The 22513-nt window shown below is 42.6% G+C and overlaps 1 protein-coding gene across 1 annotated transcript in view; it reads left to right on the top strand.

The window, feature by feature from the left end:
- The window catches only part of kmt2bb (lysine (K)-specific methyltransferase 2Bb), a 41961-nt gene extending 20564 nt beyond the window's left edge, over positions 1-21397 (top strand). The window contains exons 27-36 of the mRNA XM_037676357.1: positions 10235-10395; positions 10499-10666; positions 10768-13789; positions 14974-15074; positions 15163-15300; positions 15374-15626; positions 16275-16382; positions 17756-17839; positions 20481-20610; positions 20705-21397. Of these exons, the coding sequence (XP_037532285.1) occupies positions 10235-10395; positions 10499-10666; positions 10768-13789; positions 14974-15074; positions 15163-15300; positions 15374-15626; positions 16275-16382; positions 17756-17839; positions 20481-20610; positions 20705-20980 (4441 nt within the window). The 3' untranslated portion in view covers positions 20981-21397. The remainder of the gene's footprint in view (positions 1-10234; positions 10396-10498; positions 10667-10767; positions 13790-14973; positions 15075-15162; positions 15301-15373; positions 15627-16274; positions 16383-17755; positions 17840-20480; positions 20611-20704) is intronic.
- The last annotated feature ends 1116 nt before the right edge of the window (positions 21398-22513 follow it).

Genomic DNA, 22513 nt, shown 5'->3' with positions numbered 1-22513 from the left:
GTGGTTGTGAACATGTGTCGGTAGTTGTGAACATATGTCGGTGGTTGAACATTTGTCGGTGGTTGAACATGTGTTGGTGGTTGAACATATGTCAGTAGTTGTGAACATATGTCGGTGGTTGAACATGTGTCGGTGATTGAACATATGTCAGTGGTTGAGCATGTCCGTGGTTGAACATGTGTCGGTGGTCGAACATATGTCAGTGGTTGAACATGTCCGTGGTTGAACATGTGTCAGTTGTTGTGAGCATGTCTAGTTATGAACATATGTCGGTGTAGAGCTGGACAATAATTCAATACTGATATATCTCGCAATATACTTTTATTCAATAACGATGATATGAGTTTTAAGCACATTTCCGATATTTCGATAGGATTACAGCGTTTCACTGATGCATGTCTTTTTCTGTTCGGGTTAAAGCGGCCACTTCAGTTTCAACCCGAACAGAAAAAGGTGCGACACAACTACCTAAGTGCGTGGTGACGTAATGTTACGCAGAGCTCATGTCCAGAAGGCGTTAGTGGTAGCAGGCTAAGCTAGGCTAATCTCCAACGCGCGTTAAGTATTCTCTTCAAAATGAGTGCCCATGGTCGTCAGAATGTGACTGAACAAGGTTTCACAAGCGAAGAGAAAGCAGATGACATCACTGATAAGAGAGAAAAGACTAATTTGCTGGTTTGGAAGTGGTTCGGCTTTCTACGATCTGATAAACTGCAGGTTTCAGTCAGTGTGCTGCAAAATGTGACGGAGAGTCGTTCTAACTTGCGGTTGGAGCATCGAACTTGTTCCACTTGACAGAATACGCTGAGTCACAAGATGAAGCACAATAAAAGTTTGAGGAAAGTTTGAATCATTTATTCATTCATTTAAAATAAAACAAATTCATCAGAAAGAAAAAAAAACATTGAATAAAAAGGTTGCAGAAAGAAGAAAAAGATTCTTATCTGCCCCTAATTTAAAAAATACAAAATAACTACAAACAAACAACAACTTTGACTTGAACAATCTCCAAACTGAAAACAAAAAAAACTTCAGGTATCTTTCTCCTGGTCCTATACCTTCCCAACAACTTTAACTATCATCTTTTTAAACATATAAATTGTTTTAGAAATGTTTGTGGTGATATTAAGACAATTCCATAATCCTATTCCCTGAATTACAACACAGCTCCTTCACACTAGTTCTAAATGGAGGTTTTACAACATTTCCATTCCCTGAAGTTATATTGACTCTCCTTTTTTATATTTATTTTTTACAAATTTTAATTGAATATTTGGGGCCAATATTTTTATGAGCTTTATGCATGACTTGTAAAATACTATATTCAACCAAATCATAACATTTTAATAATTTCAATTGATGACATAATATATTTGTTGGGTGACCAAAACACTTCATACTACTAATAATTCTTAGCTCTTTTTTGTAAAAATAAAAATAGGGTTTGTAATTGTTTTGCTTTTCCCCAAACTTCATTACAATAGATTCAATATGGAACAATCATTACATTATACAATATATACAAAGCTTTGTCATTCAAAAACTCTTTTACTTTATACAGTAATGCAACTGATTGTTATTTTTATTTTTAAGTATTTTACATGAGATTTCCATGTCAGCTTCTCATCAATAACGACACCAAAAATGTTATTTCATTAACAACAAATTTCAATGCTGTCAATTTTAAAGTTGTTGCTTAAAGATAAAACTATTAATATTGACAAAGTTGAGAATTTTATGTTTATTTGACAGTGATTTCTTTTTTTTTTTAAGGCTAAATACAAATAAAAGGTGAACATTAATTTATTTGTATAGTTTGTAGTTTTTCTGAGGCTTTTATATTGTTTATATCGATATCAAATTATATCGTTATCGACCGAAATTAAGAAATATATTGTGATAAAAGTTTTGGCCATATCGTCCATCCCTATGTCGGTGGTTGTGAACATGTGTCAGTGGTTGAGCATGTCGGTGGTTGTGAATGCACAGACAAACACACTGGTCGCGGGCAGGGGCGGGCTGGTCTTAGGGAGGTTCTGGAGGATTCCCAACTGGCCGGTCAGTTCCAGGCCTAACCGGTCAGTGGTGATCGGTACGTTTTTTTCTGTTAAAACGCTGCTGCATCTTCATGCACCAGCCCTCTTGGCCACAGGTGGCAGTCAAACATCACATGCAAGCAACCTGTCCCAATTTGAAAACAACAAAATGAAAAAGTAGAGTGGATACTAACAAACGTGCTAAACAGAAAGCGAGAAAGATGGGTGGAGCAGAAAAACTAAGGCAAAAGAAATGAAAAAGTTAGTGCAAGATGCAGCCAAATGCGCTAAAATGGCAGACATTTTTGGGGGTGGTGGGGCCAAAGTGAGCGTGACTAAAGTCAGCCGGGACATTGAGAACCGGACCGAGCAGCATGGATACACCATGTTAACAAGCAGTGCCTACATGGACCTATCATCCATCCCAGAGCTGACATATTGTGTGTTTGGGTTTCTGCATGTGTTCGGGGCTCACAGAACATTAAAGGAAGCCTATCAGTATTATTACACCATAAGTCCATAAATCTTTAATCTACTTTATCAACTAAATTTAAATCAATCCACACTGACTGACCAGACAAAGGTACGTTTCTTTATTGCAAAAGAAACCATTTCAGGAAAGAATCTGTTTTCCTGTTACTACATTAATGTAGAGCTATTTTTTCCAGCTCAAGAAAAATACATTGCAGTGAGTAATTCATTTACTGTGTGTGTCTGTGCTTGTAGTGTTTTTCTTCTGTTGTATGTGTGTTATAAAAAGGGCACTAAAATGTATCATTGTTGCTGTTATTGTTATTACTAGCTGAAAAGGCCAGTGTCAGTGAAGGAGTTGATGCAGAGGAACAGGATAATGCCAGATGTCGGATTGAGGAAGAGGAGGAGGAAGAACAGGAAGGGATAGATGAGGATGGAGGAAGCCACCTCTTATCTCCTCTGCCCTGTGCACACACTCTCCCGTCCGCCTCACGTTGCTCACAGCGTCTGTTTTTGCACTTCAAAGATCAGTCTCAAAGACTTCCTCTGTCTGCTCAGCGCCTTTCACACTGGCTTTGTGAGGCTGTATATTTCCTCTGGATCTCAGCTTCCAGAGGGGCTAGAGCCCACTCAAACAGAGGAATCTCATCCACAGCTCCTAATTGACTGAAGAAAAATATTATTTGGGAGTCTGTTCCCAGTGTCAGCGCAATTTATACAGACCAGGGTGGGGCCCACACAGCAGGTGGGCATGGATTAAAGTTTTCATTGCTGTGCTGCTCGTGAAGGATAAACCATGGGAAAGATTTGTAGGAGTGTGGGAAGGGTGTTAAACCTTAAAATATATATAAATAATAAAATAACTAACGCCGCTACTTTGCAGAATTTCACCTATTGCGGGGGGGTCTCTGGAATGTAATATCCGCGGTAGGTGAGGGATCACTGCACTTTGCTCACTACACATTTAAGACTGTTAATTATTTAATACAAAAGTTCATCTGTGGGTGGAGGGGGGAGAGGTTGTTATGATGCATCAAATATTTGTGGTAGGATGGGGATGTAGGGGGTGGTGGATAATGCTAGGGGAAACACTGAGCTTTCCTGCAGCACCTTTGACACTTGACAACATTCTATTGTTCTGCACAGCTGACAGTCATGCCAGTCTTGTTTTTTCCCTAATAAAACTTAATTGCATTTAGATAAAAGGTGCACAGAAAAGCGCGCATCAGAACTATTAATTTCTAAACATATCCATAATAATGTGGACACAACATAAATGTTTTTTTATTATTTTGATGTTTATTTTTGCCATATTATTTTAATAAGCATTGATTTGAATTACATATTGTACCCAGTGGTATGTACAGTAAACCAAAAAGTTAGCTTCGCTTACCCATATTCTGCTAACTAAAAAAATTACCTTTGCTAATGCTAAACCACTAAACAGACGGAAAAAAAGAAAAGTCAACGTTAAACTGCTAAGACGACTGTCACTCAATCTGCGTCACACGCCTTCCTCTCCTTCCAATTAAAACTGCGTCGACAAATCACGTCTTGTTAAATGTACCCGTAGTAAGCAAATAGCATGCCTTCAACTTGTCACTATTGTGTCGACCAATCATGCCTTGCCACATGTACACAGTAAGCCAATAGTGTGCGTAACAAACTGTTTGAGACGCCCACAATAGAAAAGAGCAAGCTTGTGAATTTTGTTAGCGGACTTCAAGTTGTCAAAATCTGATTTAGCCGAAGCTAATTCCAATAACAGTTTCCATCCATCCATTTTCTTCCGCTTATCTGGGGTCAGGTCGCAGGGGTAGCAGCTTAAGTAGGGAGGCCCAGACTTCCCTCTCCCCAGCCACTTGGGCCAGCTCCTCCGGGGGAATCCTGAGACGTTCCCAGGCCAGCTGCGAAACATAGTCCCTCCAGCGTATCCTGGGTCTTCCTCTGGGTCTCCTCCTGGTGGGACGTGTCTGGAACACCTCACCAGGGAGGCGTCCAGGAGGCATCCTAACCAGATGCTCGAGCCACCTCAACTGGCTCCTCTCGACGTGGAGAAGCAGCGGCTCTACTCTGAGTCCCTCCCGGATGATCAAGCTTCTCACCCTATCTCTAAGGGAGAGCCCAGACACCCTGCGGAGAAAACACATTTCGGTCGCTTGTATCGGAGATCTCGTTCTTTCGGTCACAACCCAAAGCTCATGACCATAGATGAGGGTAGAAACTTAGATCGGTCGGTAAATTGAGAGCTTCGCCTTTTGACTCTGCTCTCTCTTCACCACGACAAACCTGTACAGCGCCTGCTTCACTGCAGACGCTGCACCTATCCGCCTATTGATCTCACGTTCCATTTTTCCCTCATTCGTGAACAAGACCCCAAGATACTTTAACTCCTCCACTTGGGGCAGGACCTCCTCTCTGACCCGGAGAGGGCACTCTACCCTTTTCCGGCTCAAGACCATGGCCTCGGATTTGGAGGAAATTATCTTTATCTCGGCCGTGTCGCACTCTGCTGCGAACCGCTCCAGCGAAAGCTGTATCTCACGATCTGATGAAGCCAATAGGACCACATCATCTGCAAAAAGCAGAGACGCAATCCTAAGGCCACCAAAACGGATCCCCTCAACACCTTGGCTGTGCCTAGAAATTCTGTCCGTAAAAGTTATGAACAGAATCGGTGACAAAGGGCAACTTTGGTGGAGTCCAACTCTCACCGGGAACAAGCCCGACTTACTGCCGGCAATGCGGACCAGGCTCTGACACCGGTCATACAGGGACCTAACAGCCCATATCAAAGGGCCCGGTACGAGTACCCCCCACAGGGTTCCCCGAGGGACGTGGTTGAATGCCTTCTCCAAGTCCACAAAGCACATGTAGACCGGTTGGGCAAACTCCCACGCACCCTCCAGGACCCTGCTGAGAGTGTAGAGCTGGTCCAGTGTTCCACGACCAGGGCGAAAACCGCACTGCTCCTCTTGAATCTGAGGTTTGCCTATCCGACGGACCCTCCTCTCCAGAACCCCCGAATAGACCTTACCCAGGAGGCTTAAGAGCGTGATTCCCCTGTAGTTGGAACACACTCTATGGTCCCCCTTTTTGAATAGGTGGACCCCCACCCTGGTCTGCTGTCAGGGGAACTTCCCCCGATGTCCACGCAATATTGCAGAGTCGCGTAAGCCAACGCAACCCTACAACATCCAGACCCTTAAGGAACTCCGGGCAAATCTCATCCACCCCTGGGGCCCTGCCACCGAGGAGCTTTTTAATCGCCTCGGTGACCTCAGCACCAGAGATTGGAGGGCCGACCCAGAGTCCCCAGGCTCTGCTTCCTAGGACTGGGTACCTTTCTAAAACAATTGGTATTGATGCCAATTTTTTTTAGAAAGGTACTTTCACTTCAGTGTCAGTTCCTGGACGGTTCTTTTTTCGGTACCAGTATTGTAATTACTATTAATTCTAACAAGAATAAAATTACGTTACACATTACAGTACAAATTGTGAGTTTTATTTTTTAACTTTGGTATTTTTCTATTCCAAGCATCCATCCATCCATCCATTTCCTTAACCCGCTTGTTCCATTTTGGGTCACGGGGGTCGCCGGTGCCCATGTCCAGCAATCACTGTGCGAGGGGCAGGGTACACCCTGGATGGGTCGCAAGTCCATCACAGGGCCACATAGAGACAAATGAGACAAACAACCATTCACTCTCTCACTCACACCTAGGGACAATTTAGAGTTACCAATCAGCCTAACATGCATGTTTTTGGTCTGTGGGAGGAAACCGGAGTACCCGGAGAAAACCCATGCATGCACGGAGAGAACTTACAAACTCCACCCAGAAAGGCCCCTGGACCGGGGTTTGAACAAGGGACCTGCTCGCTGAGAGGCAGCAGCCCTACCAGTTGCGCCACCGTGCTGCCTATTCCAAGCAGTTTTCTTACATAAAAACAAACAAATAATTTCCAGGTCAAAAGACCAGTTACAAACCAGTGACATGTCAGTGTTTAATGCTCACTGCTACATACTGAGGACCTTTTCACTTAACAGTTTTTCTTCAGAAACATCAATATGTCTGCTTTCTCTGGACACAAACAAGCCCACTCCTGGCTGATGGTGTCTCCAGCAGTAGAAAATGTTCACTCTGAGACTGTAGATGATGATTGTTGCACACACACATACCTGGTTGTCAGTTTGATAGCACTGACATATTGTCCCTCACATTCCACCAGCAGGTCACTGGATTCACTGAGGTAGGGATGATGCAGACATCTGCACCTCTGTGTCTCTGCCTGAATCTTCTCTGTGGTTCTCTGGGGTTTAGGGCTCTGATCATCTCCCTAATTGACATTAGAACAAAACATCAACAATAACATGGTTGTGTTATTACAAACCGGATTCAAAAAAAGTTGGGACACTAAATAAATTGTGAATAAAAACTGAATGTAATGATGTGGAAGTGCCAACATCTAATATTTTATTCAGAATAGAACACAAATCACAGATCAAAAGTTTAAACTGAGAGAATGTATCATTTTAAGGGAAAAATCTGTTGTTTCCAAATTTCATGGCGTCAACAAAGTCCAAAAAAGTTGGGACAAGTCCATTTTTACCACTGTGTGACATCCCCCCCTTCTTCTTACAACACTCAACAGACATCTGGGGACAGAGGAGACCAGTTTCTCAAGTTTAGAAATAGGAATGCTCTCCCATTCATGTCTAATACAGGCCTCTAACTGTTCAATCGTCTTGGGCCTTCTTTGTCGCATCTTCCTCTTTATGATGCACCAAATGTTCTCTATAGGTGAAAGATCTGGACTGCAGTCTGGCCATTTCAGTACCCAGATCCTTCTCCTACGTAGCCATGATGTTGTGATTGCTGCAGAAGGTGGTCTGACATTATCGTGTTGAAAAATGCAGGGTCTTCCCTGAAAGTGATGACGTCTAGATGGGAGCATTATGTTGTTCTAGAACCTGAACATAGTTCTTTGCATTAATGGTGCCTTTCCAGACATGCAAGCTGCCCATGCCACAAGCGCTCATGCAACCCCATACCATCAGTGATGCAGGCTTCTGAACGGAGCATTGATAACAACTTGGGCTATCCTTGTCCTCTCTGGTCCGGATGACATGGCATCCCAGTGTTCCATAAAGGACTTCAAATCGTGACTCATCTGACCACAGAACAGTTTTCCATTTTGCCACACTCCATTTTAAATGACCCCTGGCCCAGTGCAAATGTCTGAGCTTGTGGAGCTTGCTTAGAAATGGCTTCCTCTTTGCACTGTAGAGTTTCAGCTGGCAACGGCGGACGGCACGGTGGATTGTGTTCACTGACAATGCTTTCTGGAAGTATTCCTGAGCCCATTCTGTTATTTCCTTGACAGTGGCATTCCTGTTTGAGGTGCAGTGACGTTTAAGGGCCCGGAGATCACGAGAATCCAGTAGAGTTTTACAGCCTTGACCCTTACGCACAGCGATTGTTCCAGATTCTCTGAATCTTTTAATGATGTTATGTACAGTTGATGATGATAACTTAAGTCTTTGCTATTTTACGCTGGGTAACACCGTTCTGGTATTGTTGCACTATCTTTCTGCGCAACAATGGTGGAATTGGTGATCCTCTTACCATCTTGGCTTCTGAGAGACACCGACACTCTTTGAAGCTCTTTTTGTACCCAATCATGTTGCCAATTGACCTAATTAGTGTTAATTGGTCTTCTAGCTGTTCATTATATGCTCAATTTCCTTTTGCCAGCCACTTATTGCTACTTGTCCCAACTATTTTGGTATTTATTGACACTGTGAAATTTTGAATCAACATATTTTCCTTTAAAATGTTACATTTACTCAGATTAAACTTTTGATCTGTCATCTATGTTATATTACGAATAAAATATTGACATTTGCCATCTCCACATCATTGCATTCAGTTTTTATTCACAATTTGTTTAGTGTCCCAACTTTTTTGGAATCCGGTTTGTATTACTCAAAAAACATGATCTAAGCTGAGAGATAAAAGCTTAACTGGTCAACAAAATCCTTTACAGTTTCCTTACCTCCACCGTGCAGCTCCACTGTAGAAAAAGCAGCAGACTTTTAACAAAGTTTGACTGTCCTGTGGCCCCCACCTCGCTTTTCTTTTGTCCTCCTCGCATCTGGGTCAGAGGCTCCTGTGAGGAGAACATGAACATATACAGTGAACATTAGTGAACTGTTTAAGCAGCTGACTGGATGGATGAGCACATTTTTACAAGCTAAGCTTCATCTGTTACTGTCAATCTTTTGTTAGATTCTGATTTTTAGCTAGCTACATAGATACCCATAAAATAAATTTACACACACTCTTAAAAAGTTGGCGTTACATGGATCATAGTTTAATTCACCGCGATGTACGTGTTAAGCTGCAGTTATGTTAACAAATGTAAACTCATCAGCTGAAGCACAGACACAGAGCCGTCCTCGAAGTTCTTTGATGAAGAGTCAGGTCGTGGAGATAATGAATCAGGACATTCAGGCTCTCACAGGCTGACTTTAATGCTGAGAGGAGGAGGGGGAGGCTGCTGAACTCCTCTCTCCTCGCAGAAAAACACGGAGCAACTTTCTGCTCGCGTGTTGTCTGAGCCGTTCGACAACACGCGCTGCACACGTGAACCAGTCTGTGGGCGTCACCAGCACCATAGACATACATTATACATAGATTAGGTACGGCAGCTCTATACAGCTCTGGGTGTAATCTGGGTGTAGTTTGTTTGTCATATGTCTGGTGTTTTACCTGCCTGCGTGCTGAAACCACATGACACGTTACAGCCAATACCGAAACTTGACACCGAAAGAAGAGTGACGTTTCCATACATACACTACCATAAAAGAACCTCGGTTCTGTACTCAGCCCTACCGCTTCCTCAGTGGAAGATGTGCTGGTGGGATTGAAGAGGTCTTCAAAGTATTCTGCCCACTGACCCACAACATCCCGAGTTGAGGTCAGCAGCACACCACCTCTACTATAAACAGTGTTGGTGGTGTACCTCTTTCCCCCGCGAAACGCCGGATGGTGGACCAGAATCGCCTCGAAGCCGTGCGGAAGTCATTCTCCATGGCCTCTTTGAACTCCTCCCATGCCTGAGTTTTTGTCTCGGCGACCACCCGAGCCACATGTCGCTTGGACTGCTGGTACCCATCAGCAGTTTCCAAATTTAGTTAAAACTCCATCCATCCATCCATCCATTATCTTTATCCGCTTCTTCCATTTTGGGTCATGAGGGTCGCCGGTACCCATGTCCAGCAATCACTGTGCGAGGGGCGGGGTACACCCTGGATGGGTCACAAGTCCATCACAGGGCCACATAGAGACAAACAAGACAAACAAACATTCACTCTCTCACTCACACCTAGGGACAATTTAGAGTTACCGATTAGCCTAACATGCATGTTTTTGATCTGTGAGGGGAAACTGGAGTACCCGGAGAAAACCCACGCATGCAAGGAGAGAACATGCAAACTCCACCCAGAAAGACCCCTGGACTGGGGTTTGAACCAAGGCCCTGCTCGCTGAGAGGCAGAAGCTCTACCAGTTGCGCCACCGTGCTGCCCTAGTTAAAACTCTAATCATCTAAACAAAAAAATAGTTCTGTTATTAGCTGTTAGTCGATCTATGCCCACCACTGATTATGCATTACCTAAAATTGCACACATTAACTTTACAAATGATTATTTTCTCTTTCAGGTGTTCACGGTGGTACTGGAGTACAGTGAATCCATCAAGGCGTTGCAGATATACATGTACAGTCCGAGAAGTCCGGCCCATAGTCCCAGAGAAGCCTGTTGAAGAAATGCCTGACCAAGGGGAAAACCAAACCATCGCTCACAGCCCCCATCAACTACCTGGTGAGAAAGTTTATACAGTTAAAGTATTCTTAAGTGTGAAGTGACACAACTTTCACAGTAAAAAGTAGAAATAGTTTCTTAAACTGTATCTTTGAATCTTCAGAATCTGAAGCCCAAGAAAGTGAAGTGTCAGAAACTCAACCCCCAGCCGAAGAAAGTTTTGTCCCAGGTCTTCCCTTGAAGTCAGACCACAATGCAAAGCCAAAAGTTCCCGCTCACCCCCTTCCCAGAAGACCAGCTGGAGGATTGTCCCGACCTCTTCCATCTCCAGGTAAGATACCAGTTTTATTCTGTTTTGTATATTCATATTTTTGTACGACTTCACTGACATACAAGTCTTGATCTAATGATCAAATCTGTTTTTACTTTTAGGTCTAATCCAGACAAAACCCCACCACATTCTGACCGTAAGTGATCTGGAAGAGACTCGAAGAGCTCGTCGCCATAGCCCACACTCTCAGTCATCGGGTCTTCGTGGTCGCATGTCTCCCCCACCTCTGGCTCCTCTAACTGGACCTGCTACCCTTCGCTCTGTCAAATCTACCCTGCCTACTTCTCCACTGTTCCCGCTGTCAGACAACTCCATGAACTGTCTGTCATCCCGCTCAGTCGGAGCAAGAAACGCCTCCTCGGGTCGTTGCCATGGGAATACATCAACACATTGTACCTCATCATTCTTTCCTCATTCTCACTGGCAGGACACTTCAGCCTCTATAAGTTTGCCTTACTCCTCATCCTTGCAACATTTACCCAGAAATCGTTTGTCATTTGAACTAAACCAGTCAGACTCTGTGGAGGTACCACACAACTTCTTGGCTTCCCCAGAACCTGAAGATATCTCTCCAACAAATGGTACATCACCCCATGGAGACATGAGCAAACACAACAAAGATTTTTCCTACAGTTCGTTCCACAGAGATTCCAATATGAGTCTGGGTGAGGAGATGCGGGCTGAACTTGAGATTGAAGAAACACTTCTGAATGAAGGAGTGGCTATGAACTGTGGGGGTCAGATAGTGGTGGAAGGTGAGGATCAGGAGGAATTCTGGGGAAGAACCCAAGAAGTGCACAAGAAGAAAAACCTTGTCGCAAATCTTCCACGATCTGCAGCCTCTGGCAAGGAAGACTTAGGAAACACGTCCTCCGATGATGACATGGACCACTATTTTGATTTTTCACGAACAATAGTCAGCCGCCCACTATCAAAAGATCGGTCCAAGTCCCCTTCCTCCTCTTCTTCGCGGCCCTTGGCGCAGCTGGATGGCATAGATGATGGTACAGAGAGTGATGCGAGTGTAGCAACTACTGAAGATACTCAGAAAATGGGTGAATCTGACAAAAAACAGATGCAAAGCAAAATCCTTAAAAATAAAAATGCTTCTGAAACCACAAATAGCAAAACACCTCCCAACACTTCATTAAATGATAAACAAACAGAATCTTCAGTTGCTGTTTTAGTTTCCAAACGAAGTACAAGTGACCGTTCACCTCAGCGTTTGCCTTTTCCTCGTGATGCCAGCGAAAGCTCAGCCACCCCTTCAGTCGATCAAAACAACATACTCGCTCCAGTTGTTCACTGTCTTCCTAATTTACTCACAAAGGTGCCTGAGACGTATTCAGAGGAGACATTTGTAGGTTCCAGTGTAGGTTTTGCCCCTGAAACACCTCTTGTTTTTGAGAGATGTGACAGTAGCCCGTATTTCACAGAACTACTTCCTGTGCTACAAGATACTCCAAACCAGTCCGAGGCTTGTAAAGACCCTGAAAGTAACAGCTTTGTATTTAAGGGGTCTACTGTGCTGATGAACCACTTGGCATCTAATAGGATTGAACCCTTGTTAGCAGAGTCTGCCGAAATAACCCAGAGCTCTCTGTTGGATCTCCTTGAACCTTCTCCTTTAATGTCTTCTGATGGCCAAAACCCCTCACAATGCCTTGATGATTCTCTTGAGTTGTATTCTTGTTTACCAGGTTTCAGTCAGCCTCCTCTCAGGAGTATTACGCTTCAGCCGGTGACGGCAACACAAGAAACGACAAACTTGCCTCTCGTCGAGCCTTTCTCTGCTAATCTAACGAACCTCACTCCTGTGGAAGATGTGACGGAAATGCAGCTAAACGTTGCAAATCCAAATAATCCAGGGTTACCAGCAATGCTGGGGACTTGTCCCCCAGCAGAAACTTGTGCTACCATTTCCATTTCTGCATACCCCTCACAAACACAGCAGTTCAGCTCTGCAGCTGTCACCACTGTTTCTTCCACCCCTTTAGTATCAACACTCTGTTCAACTGCTCCAACACCATTACATACCACTGCCGCCCCCATTATCCTGAATGGTTATAGCTCTTCGTCTGTGCCAAAGGAAGCCACGGCTGGTCACACAATCTCCATCAACTTCTCCACACCCAGGCCAGCTATGGAACCTCAGCAACCAGTGCTGTCCCAGGCGTTACCAGGTCACGCTATCCTTACTGTTAAGGAGGTAGGAGGTCCGAATGTTGATCCTACGCCACATGTACTTCTGGTGAACCGGCTCGGTCAGATATTTGTGAAGAACCCTGAAAGTAACACCTTCCAGCTACCCACTCCCAACTCCCCCTCCTACAATTGTGTTTCTCAAATTGCCAACCTCTTGCAGAGTAACGCACTTTCAGCCACGCTGGCGGCTGCTGGTAACATGATGGCAGCACCGCCCAGCGCCAACATGGCAGCTGTCACTGCGTCAGTCACACCTGCTGTGCAGAATCCAGCTACAGTCACTCAGCTGCTGACCAACAGCAACAATAATAACGGTGCAGTGGCATTGTCAAATGTGAAAAAGTCAAGAAAAAACCTCAAAGTACCAAAAGATGAAACCGTACCAGAGATGAAAAAACCAAAGAAAAAGAAGGAGTCTAATTCATCAAAAAAATCCAAGTCGTCCAAGGCAGCAGGGCAGGCTTCCTTGTCTACAGAAACTCATCCTGTAACTCCTGCTGAAAGTGCCCAGGCCATTATTAATCAAGCAATGGCGAGTAACTACACCCCTAAGTGGAGCGGGCTCCAAACCATGAGTCCTTCCTCCCTGGTTTTACCACCTGGCCTTTTAATTGAACCAGAGCCGCCAGTGTCACCACACTCTCCTTCGCCACCACCAGCTCCTGCACCTCGTCCTCGTACCCACGTCCGCATGAAAAGAGTGTCGTCGCTTTCGGATCGCATTGTCACCAAGAAGTCGAAAGTTGACTTCTTGCAGCCAGAGTCCATCAGTGAGGACGAGGAGCACGCAGAGGCAGCTTTTCCCAGCATCTCCAGCAGAGCCTCAGGAGTTCGCATCAAAACCCCAACAGTGAAAGGAGTCCTGAACCTGGATGAGCTAAAGGACATGAATCACATGAGTGATTCCGATAGCTCAGGGTAAGTTATTATTTTATTTACCTTTATTTCATCAGACAGTTCCCATTAAGATCACAGATCCCTTCTGCAAAGGAGGTCTGGGCCTGAAGGCAGCCTAACATTAGGGATGCACCAATTCGCGTTTTCCACTTCCGATACCGATATCTGAGGTTTAGTATCTGCCGGTGCCGATCTGATACAGAAAAACAGTGCTGAATCTCGTTCAACAAACTCAGTGTGCTCTTTAGGGTGAAATCTCTAGAGATGCTTGATTAAGTTGGTAGTGCTATAACTGGAAGTTTTAGTGACACCCCCTGGAACCGTCGCTGTGCACGTATTGCACGTAGCTGTCGAATGTGTTGGCTGAGGTAAAATAGTTCCAGATGGCTGATCCTTTCGCTCACTCCATTTTGAAAACAGTCTGTGTGGCGAGTTCGCTAGCACGTGACATCACTTGGAGCACAAAGCACAGAATTAGAGTGAATAGATCTGCCCAGTCATGGGTCGGTCACATTGTCACTGATACCCGATCCAGAAGTTTTTTTCCATGTCGGTACCGATATTGGTATTGGATCGGTGCATCTTTGCCTAACGTGCATGTTTTGTTGGACTGTGGGAGGAAACCGGAGTACCTGGAGAAAACCCACACAAGGAGAAAGACCCCAGGTCCAAATGTTTTTGCTGTGAGGCAACAGTGCCAACCACTAAACCACTGTGGTTAGTGCTTGGCACCAGCAGTGGTTTGGATGGTTTTTATACATGGGACATCAGCATTTTTGTTTTAATTAAAAGCAGGGGTTTTTTTGTATAGATGTGCACGATTTTTTTTGACTGAACTAGTTAAAATAGGCAGATTTAAAGATATGTTTTTGAATAATAACAGACATTTAAAATGTTTGACTTGTTGATTTCTTAAGCTGCAGTTTCTGATTGAATAATTATGTGGTTGTAGCTGCTCTACATGTTAAGAGATCTCTGTTGAGAAATGGAATTTGACATGCAGCTTACACAAACAACATTAGCCAAATTTGGCACTTAGAGCTCACTGCCATTAACAAACGGTGCAGTTTTAGAATACAAACAGTTTTACTAATGGAGAGCTTGCTTCAAGTCCAAAACAAACCATAAATTAAGTTGAAAGTTTACTTTTACACAATAAATATGCCAGGATTTGTATATTGAAAACATTTAATTTTATTTTCCAGGTCAGAGCCTTTGAGTTATTTGTCTCAGGATGAACAGGGCGAGCAGCATGCATGGGAACCAGTGGGACACAACAATCTCACAGACTGGAAGAAGTACTCTGGTATTTACAAGCTCAGGAATTTACACACAAACTAAAATGGTTGAGGACAGTGTGCAAAAACTAGGCTATGTAAAATGTGTTTTGTTAGGTGCTGCCTCAACATCAGACGATGAGCTGTCGTCATCTGTTGATGACGAAGAATGTCCAATTAACAGAGAGCAGCCGCGTCTGAGATTTGAAATCTCCAGCGATGATGGTTTCACTGTGGAGGCAGACAGTATAGAGGGTAAGTTAAATGTATATGAAATTGAGTATTGTGTGACTTATAGGTGGCATTTAATTCTCAACCCTTCTTTCAGTGGCTTGGAAAACAGTGATAGATGGTGTGCAGGAGGCTCGAGCGATAGCCAGACTCCGGCCTCTGACCTTCCAGAAGATCACTGGTGCCGACATGCTTGGACTGGTCCACGACGCTGTGGTTTATCTGCTGGAACAACTTGAAGGAGCTCATCGATGTCAGCGACATACCTTCCGTTTCTTCAAACAGTTCAGCCAGGAGGATGATCTGCCCGTGAATCCCAGTGGCTGTGTCCGCTCTGAGCTTTACGTTAGGTAGGTCTGCATATTACTGCTACCCTGACATCGTCTTAGCTGCAACTTTAAAGATTAAAGAAAATGAACGTTCCTGCACAGATTTTTTTTTAAAGGTGTAGATGAGAGCCTTCCAAAATTAGCTAGAAACCTCACAACTGTAATCGATTTACAAAATGTGTAAATTTACATACATTTTGCCCCAAAAATGTATAATTTGAACATGCCTTTATTAGAAGTCAGGCATTTTTTTCCTGTCAACTTTTTTAATGTCTCGGACTTTTGTCCTTAAAGCAGTCTTTATTATTCCTCTGAAAGACTCGACCCACATGTTTGCTACATTTAACATCTGTTAGTATCAGACACAGCTGCATCTCGCCCGTGTTTGCTTAAGACAAATTAGTTCACAAATTGAATTGTTTTTGTTAGTTGAAGTACATGTTGACGAGGTAAATTCTTCAAACAGGAAAATGTCATACTGATTATGCAAAAGAAAAAAATAAACATGAATGTTATTAAAAATAGCTGACATCTTCTGAATCGGCCTTAAAGAGTGACTGTTCTACTGCAGTTGAATGTATCATTGTTATTCCTGAGAAGTGTCCAGGCTCAAAAGTGGCCATCATCAAAGAAAATATTTATTTCCTCTCATTTCCTCTAATTACACAGGAAATCTACTTTTGACATGTTCAACTTCCTGGCCTCTCAGCACAGACAGCTTCCTGATATCGGACCTTACGATGACGAGGAAGATGATGTTCTTTTGAAGTCCACGAGGTCAGCCTTTATTGCTGTTATTTTTGTCTGGCTCAACATGCAGCCTTTAGGCCAGGAAACACACTGGCGCAGCATTACTTTAGTTTTATTATTGCTATTTTCTCCACACACTCTATTCATGGTTACAGTATCAGCTCCATTTTATGCTGCTCTAGTGTTTCTTTTTTCCTGCCTCAATAGCAGAAAAAAGCAACAGCCCACACACAGTTCTGCCATGAATTAAATAAATGCTGTTCGGATTCTAAATGCTCCGAGAAGTGTTGATGCAGGTGCAGAATCACATTCAAGTTGTTGATCTCCAGCGATTCCCCTAGATAATTTGCCATGGCGGGGCGTTGACCTCGTCCGTGATTTTTGTGCGGGTGGGGGTGGGGCAGATGGAGACACGTCCTGAGGTACGCAGCGCGCTGTTTGCACAGACAGTTTTACAGTTTTAGTGCAGGGGTGAGGGAGAGGAGAGAGACAGAGACGCATATCAGCCGCATGCTCTGTACCAACAGTTTTTTGGGGGGCGGGGGGCAGACACACCTGAGCCGTGTGCTGTTTGTACTGACAGTTTTCGAGTGGCGGGGGGCTTCAGCATGAGGACAAAGGCTGCCTTTAGCTTTTTAGCTAGCGCACCTGCATTGCGAGCCGCTAGTTTTGCGTTACGTCAGTGTCTGTGTGTGTGTGTGGGGGGGGGGGGGGGGGGCTGCTTTTGTAACGGTAGGGGAAACACTGATCTCTGTAATAAAATGTTCAATGCATGCATTTTATTTTTTATTAGAATAAAATTTAATATGCTAAAATTAACTGGCATTAATGTTTAAATCACACAAAATGGTCCAACAAGATGTAAAATGATAGGGTACATTATGTAATATCAACTATTTTGGGTGCATTGCTCTTTTTACTACACATAACTAATTATTTTGTACATTTTTTTAATTTGTAAGTCTAAATCAAAAGCTGTGGTAAAGATAAAACAGTGCAGGTTGTGTGGTTTTAATGCTTGTTGTTTCTAGCCCGTAAAGCAGAGGCGACCACGTGCAAGTCCCTTTCAATATCATGTACGTTGACAGTTAGAGAATCAAACGAACCAGGAAATATGACACAGTATGAACACGTTCCTATGTATTGTGGGTGAACTGGAACATCTGGCCAAACTGGAAGTGATGATTCTTGATTTGTATGAGTCGTGAACGTCTTGCCACAAATCTATGGTGTCGTCATTTCAGTTTCAGAACTTTGAAAACATTTTAGAATTGTGTCATTTACTTTTCTTCAGCAAACACTTTACTTATATTTCGTGTTTTTCTTAATGGATTTTCCACAGAGCATAAACACTTCAGGGTGAATATCATAGGTGATGTTACTTTTGCTCTTTTTCTTAGACGGGCTACCAGTTTGGAGTTGCCCATGGCCATGCGTTTCAGACACCTGGAGAGAACGTCCAAGGAGGCTGTGGGGGTCTACAGGTCAGCTACAGCTGCTAAACAACCAAGAGCTCCTTGTAATGATTGCAAACACATTGACATAACTAGGCCAGTTCAACAACAGAAGGCTGCTTTTGAGTATTAACACCAAGCTGAAATGTCAGCGTCTTGTTTTTAATGAAACTAATCTTCTTACAAATAATGAAACGAAACATGTCTTGGTGTTCAAAACCACAACTGACACAGATGTCACTGGTTTTTATGCCGTGTTTTTCTGGTCTTGCTCAGATTGGGCTTAAAACTTACAGGTTTGATTGCAAAATTTAATTAAACCCCAACTTTTGTCTCACTAAAATGCAATTTAGTGATGAAAATTCATCAAAATTCAAATCGTTCAATATAAAATAAACTTAATTTACAACTGTGTGAGGTTTTCCAGTTGTGTTAGTTCAAGCCAAGTTTATTGTCATTGTTACATGTGGTACATGAGGTGGAACAAAATTATGTAGTTACACCCAAAAATAGCAAAAATATAAAGTGTAAAAAGAAACGGTATATAAAGATCTAAGATGTACACTAAGATATATGATAAACGAATTCCAAACGGTACGCTAAAAGATCTAAGATACAAGATGTATACATCTTATAACATGGTGATGAATTAACGGTTTAAAAAAGCAATTCTGTGTTGCTTGAAATTTTTGCATCCATTTTTAATATTGCATGTAAGGAAGTTGAAGCTCCACAGGAAAATAACTGATCGTGTATCTTTGCTGAAAGATTCATGAAAAATATATTTAAAATTTTTGTTTAAAAACCCTCCTTAGACTTGCATTAAAATATAATGTTAGGTGCCTTTTTAGCATTTTTAATACAAAGAATTGTGGGGTATTGTTTATCAGACTCCATTACTATTGAATTTAAAGCAAACAAAAAAAAAGGAGTATCTACTTTGGACGAATGCAAAAGGTAAAAAATAATTGTTGAAATGTTTCATCTTTAATTCAAAAGACTTGGACAGTGTGAGGAGTTGCAGTACTCTCGGTCTTTGTTGGATAATTTAATTATCTCCTCATAGCTCATTAAATAAATAAGCCACACAGGAAGGAGAAGTTATTTTTTTGACCCAGGGTTTAATCTTGCAAGATGAAGCAGCATTGAAAAAAACAAGCATCAAGATGTTGACATGTTGCTTTGTGTCCAGAGAGCATAAAGAAGTGTCTTGCGAGGTCAGGCAGCTGCTTTCCAGCTTATCAGATGAAAGGTTCCATTCATCTGCAGCTCCACTCTGTACAGACAAAACAGCTGTCACACACACATGGTTCATATACATTTGACATTAAGTGGGAAAACATCTGTGACCTTTCACATCTCCATCAGTCTTAGCACAGTGGACCAAGCAGTTTGTTGTTGACATCCAAAACTGGCTGTTCATGATAAAGGACCATCAGCCTAACGACCAACTGTTAGTCCCCTGATACCCTTTGTCGCAGCTCTTCAGACTGACAGTCTTTTGGATTAAAGACTAAATGTTTCAATAAAAGATGTTTATTTTTTTTGCATTTGTCCAGAGGATCCGACTTAACTTTGTTAGATTTTCCTACCTGGATTATTGAGTCTGCATCCAGACAAAAAAAAAAAAGTATATTCATTAATTATTCTATATTTCTTCAAATGGAATTAAAGCTGAGCTTAGACCTGTCGCAATAAGCAATAAATCAATTAATCGCATGTTAATTAAAATTATCAACCTCGTTTTCATTTATTGGCTTTATCGTTTCTTCGTGTCTCTCTCTTTCTACTGAAGACACTGGAGGACAAAAGGCTCAACTCCTGTGTTCTTCACTGACCCCTCCCTTTCTCTTTTCTCTTTAAAATCCATTTTAACCGTCCAAAATTGCATTTTTTGGATAATTAAAAGCAGCTAAGTTGTGAAGCTAAGCTAACAGGCCGACCTCAGAGGAAAAAAACTGTCTTGTCGAAGCTCCAAAAGTCACGGTTGAAACCTGTGCCTTCATGTAAAAAGTTGTTTTTCTTTGCAAAAAGAAGCTGAGAACTTGTTTACTGATTTTTTAATTAAAAGCTTTGTGTGAAAAATGTTATGTTAAAGAACTCAAACCACACCGAGCGTCCGCCATTTTGGGAACCACAGAGAGACAGCCCATGTCACGTCAAGGGGTCTCCCTCCCATTTTTTTTTAAACACGCTGCTCGCTCCCTCACTATCCATCCTTCAGTTCAGTCTTATATTGCAATCCGGTGGTCGAAAAAAGCACTACACGCAAAACAAATTAAACATTTCTTCTTAAATTTGACAATAATTACTAATTATCATGAAATTTCAAACAATATTATCGTTTATCGCAATAATTTCTGAGACAATTAATCGCCCAGCAAAATTAATCGTGACAGGCCTAGCTAAGCTCACACAGAACCATAGTTGCCACTTGATAACCCTTTCAAAATAAACTATGATGGCATAAACAAATCCTAGGACTGAAGTGTTGTTTTGTTGTTTAAAGGGCTTGGCTTGTCACTACCAGGTGCTGGTGTTAACAAAATAAAAGCTGCTCATGTTGATCACATTAATTCTTATCCTAACTACAAAAATTCAGAAATCATGACTTTATTAAATGCTTTTTTGGAATCTTAAACCGATTTTTTTAATTATTTTTTCTATGCAGGTCTGCTATTCATGGGCGCGGTCTGTTTTGTAAGAGGAACATCGAGTCAGGGGAGATGGTCATCGAGTACGCCGGCATCGTCATTCGCTCTGTGCTCACCGACAAAAGAGAAAAGTACTACGATGGCAAGGTTTGTCTCGCTGCAGCCTTTCTGATCAGCTTCTCTTAACCTAGCTCACGTCTGCGCATTGAGCATGTGCGAGCTAATGTTTTTGTCTTTTCAGGGTATTGGCTGTTACATGTTCCGCATCGACGACTTCGACGTGGTGGACGCGACCATGCACGGCAACGCAGCCAGGTTCATCAACCACTCCTGCGAACCCAACTGCTACTCCCGAGTGATCAACGTGGAAGGTCGGAAGCACATCGTCATCTTCGCGCTCCGGAAGATCTACAGAGGGGAGGAGCTCACCTACGACTACAAGTTCCCCATTGAAGACGCCAGCAACAAACTGGGCTGTAACTGCGGGGCCCGGCGATGTCGGCGCTTCCTTAACTGAGGAGCGAAAAAAGGAGTGGGGTTCCCGCCTTTTTTTATTTTTTATTTTTTTGCCTTAACTGAATGTGGCTCTGCGTTGAAGCTGCAGACAATGCACGCAGCTATGAAAGTTGCGATAGAGAGAATTCTGTCACCCACACCTGAGCCCACACAGCAGTTGTCAAGGATGTGGTTTTACTATTTCTGACAGCGCAGTAGTTCTAACGGAAATACGGTCATAAATTCAAAGGAATCGGACGCCAGCAGAAAATGATTCTGGTACACTCGCCAAGCCTTATATGTTTGAATCATCACTGAAAATCTTCACAGCTTGATTCCTTGTTTTATTTATTTCTAGGAGGGAGATGTCCATTGAACACGTATTGTTACGACCGCTCCATCTTCTGGTGACAGGTGCTTTCGTTGCACCCCTCTCCCCCCATCCGTGCAGTGGTGAAGTCTGTTCATGAGCCATACGTTCACCCGAACCTGTTTTTGTTTCATCTTCCTCACATTCAACTCCTTAAAACGTTCTCTCTTTTTTTTTTTTTTTTTAAGATGTACATTTTGTGAATAACTAAACCATGGTGCTAAGCTTTGAAAGCTGTTGTCTTTAGTCGGACTCGAACATCTCGCGAATCAGGAACTGTATAGCCGTATCTTCTCCCTGCTGAGATCACTCGTAGTCGGATTATGCACTCAAGCTAACGTTTTTTTGAACCGTGCGAAGATTTCCATTCACTGCCACTCGTCTTTTCATCCACTTTCTTCCTAATTGGTCGTCGCGAAGAACTGCTTTCAGTCAGTGACGTAGACACACGCATATAAAGTGTGTCTTAAAAGACTTTTTCTTTTTTTGATGAGTATACAGAGTATGTAGCAAACACTACCCAAGCCAAAAGCGAAGAATTATGGAGGAATTACCCTTTTAAATAAATATTTTATTCTGTAGGCAGATGCTCGTTACTTATTGCAATAAGTGGTTTGCTGCAGTTGCACTCTAATAAACGCCCAACGTCGAAATGATGATTGTGAAACCTGCTACAGTTCCTCTAATCAGGGAGAGCGCTGAGGGGGGGGAGACATTTGCTACTGAGTGTTCAGCTGTGGATGTAAATGACGCAGAGCTGAAAAAGCATTCAGCACCTTTAAAATAATGTGTAACGTGAGTTCAGTAACGAGGCGAGTTGAAATCACACTGTTTCAATTGTATTTATTCGTGTTTTATTTTTATTTTTTATTGTAACGGTTGTGCTGTGTGTAGATGGTGGCAGTTTAAAGTTCCCTCTTTGGCATCTTATTTTTTACAGATGATGTCCTTCATTTCAGTTATTTACTTGAAATTTTGTTTTGAGACACTTGTGTCGTGGCCTTCATGACAAAACTTTTTTTTAATTTTTTTTTTTTATTAAGAAACATTTTAATAATATTTTTTTAATCGTAGATAATACTGACTGTCTTAGAATCAGCCACAGGAGTAAAAGTGAGCACTGTTATCCTACTTCAAGCCCAACTCTTCTTTATTTTTTTGTTTCTTTCCGCATCTCTTCTCTCA

The sequence above is a fragment of the Nematolebias whitei genome, chromosome 5 (genome assembly GCF_014905685.2).
Source record: "Nematolebias whitei isolate Nwh7 chromosome 5, NemWhi1, whole genome shotgun sequence".
Lineage (NCBI taxonomy): Eukaryota > Metazoa > Chordata > Actinopteri > Cyprinodontiformes > Rivulidae > Nematolebias > Nematolebias whitei.
The sequence above is the reverse complement of the archived record's forward strand: the minus strand, read 5'-3'. Positions and strand labels throughout refer to the sequence as shown.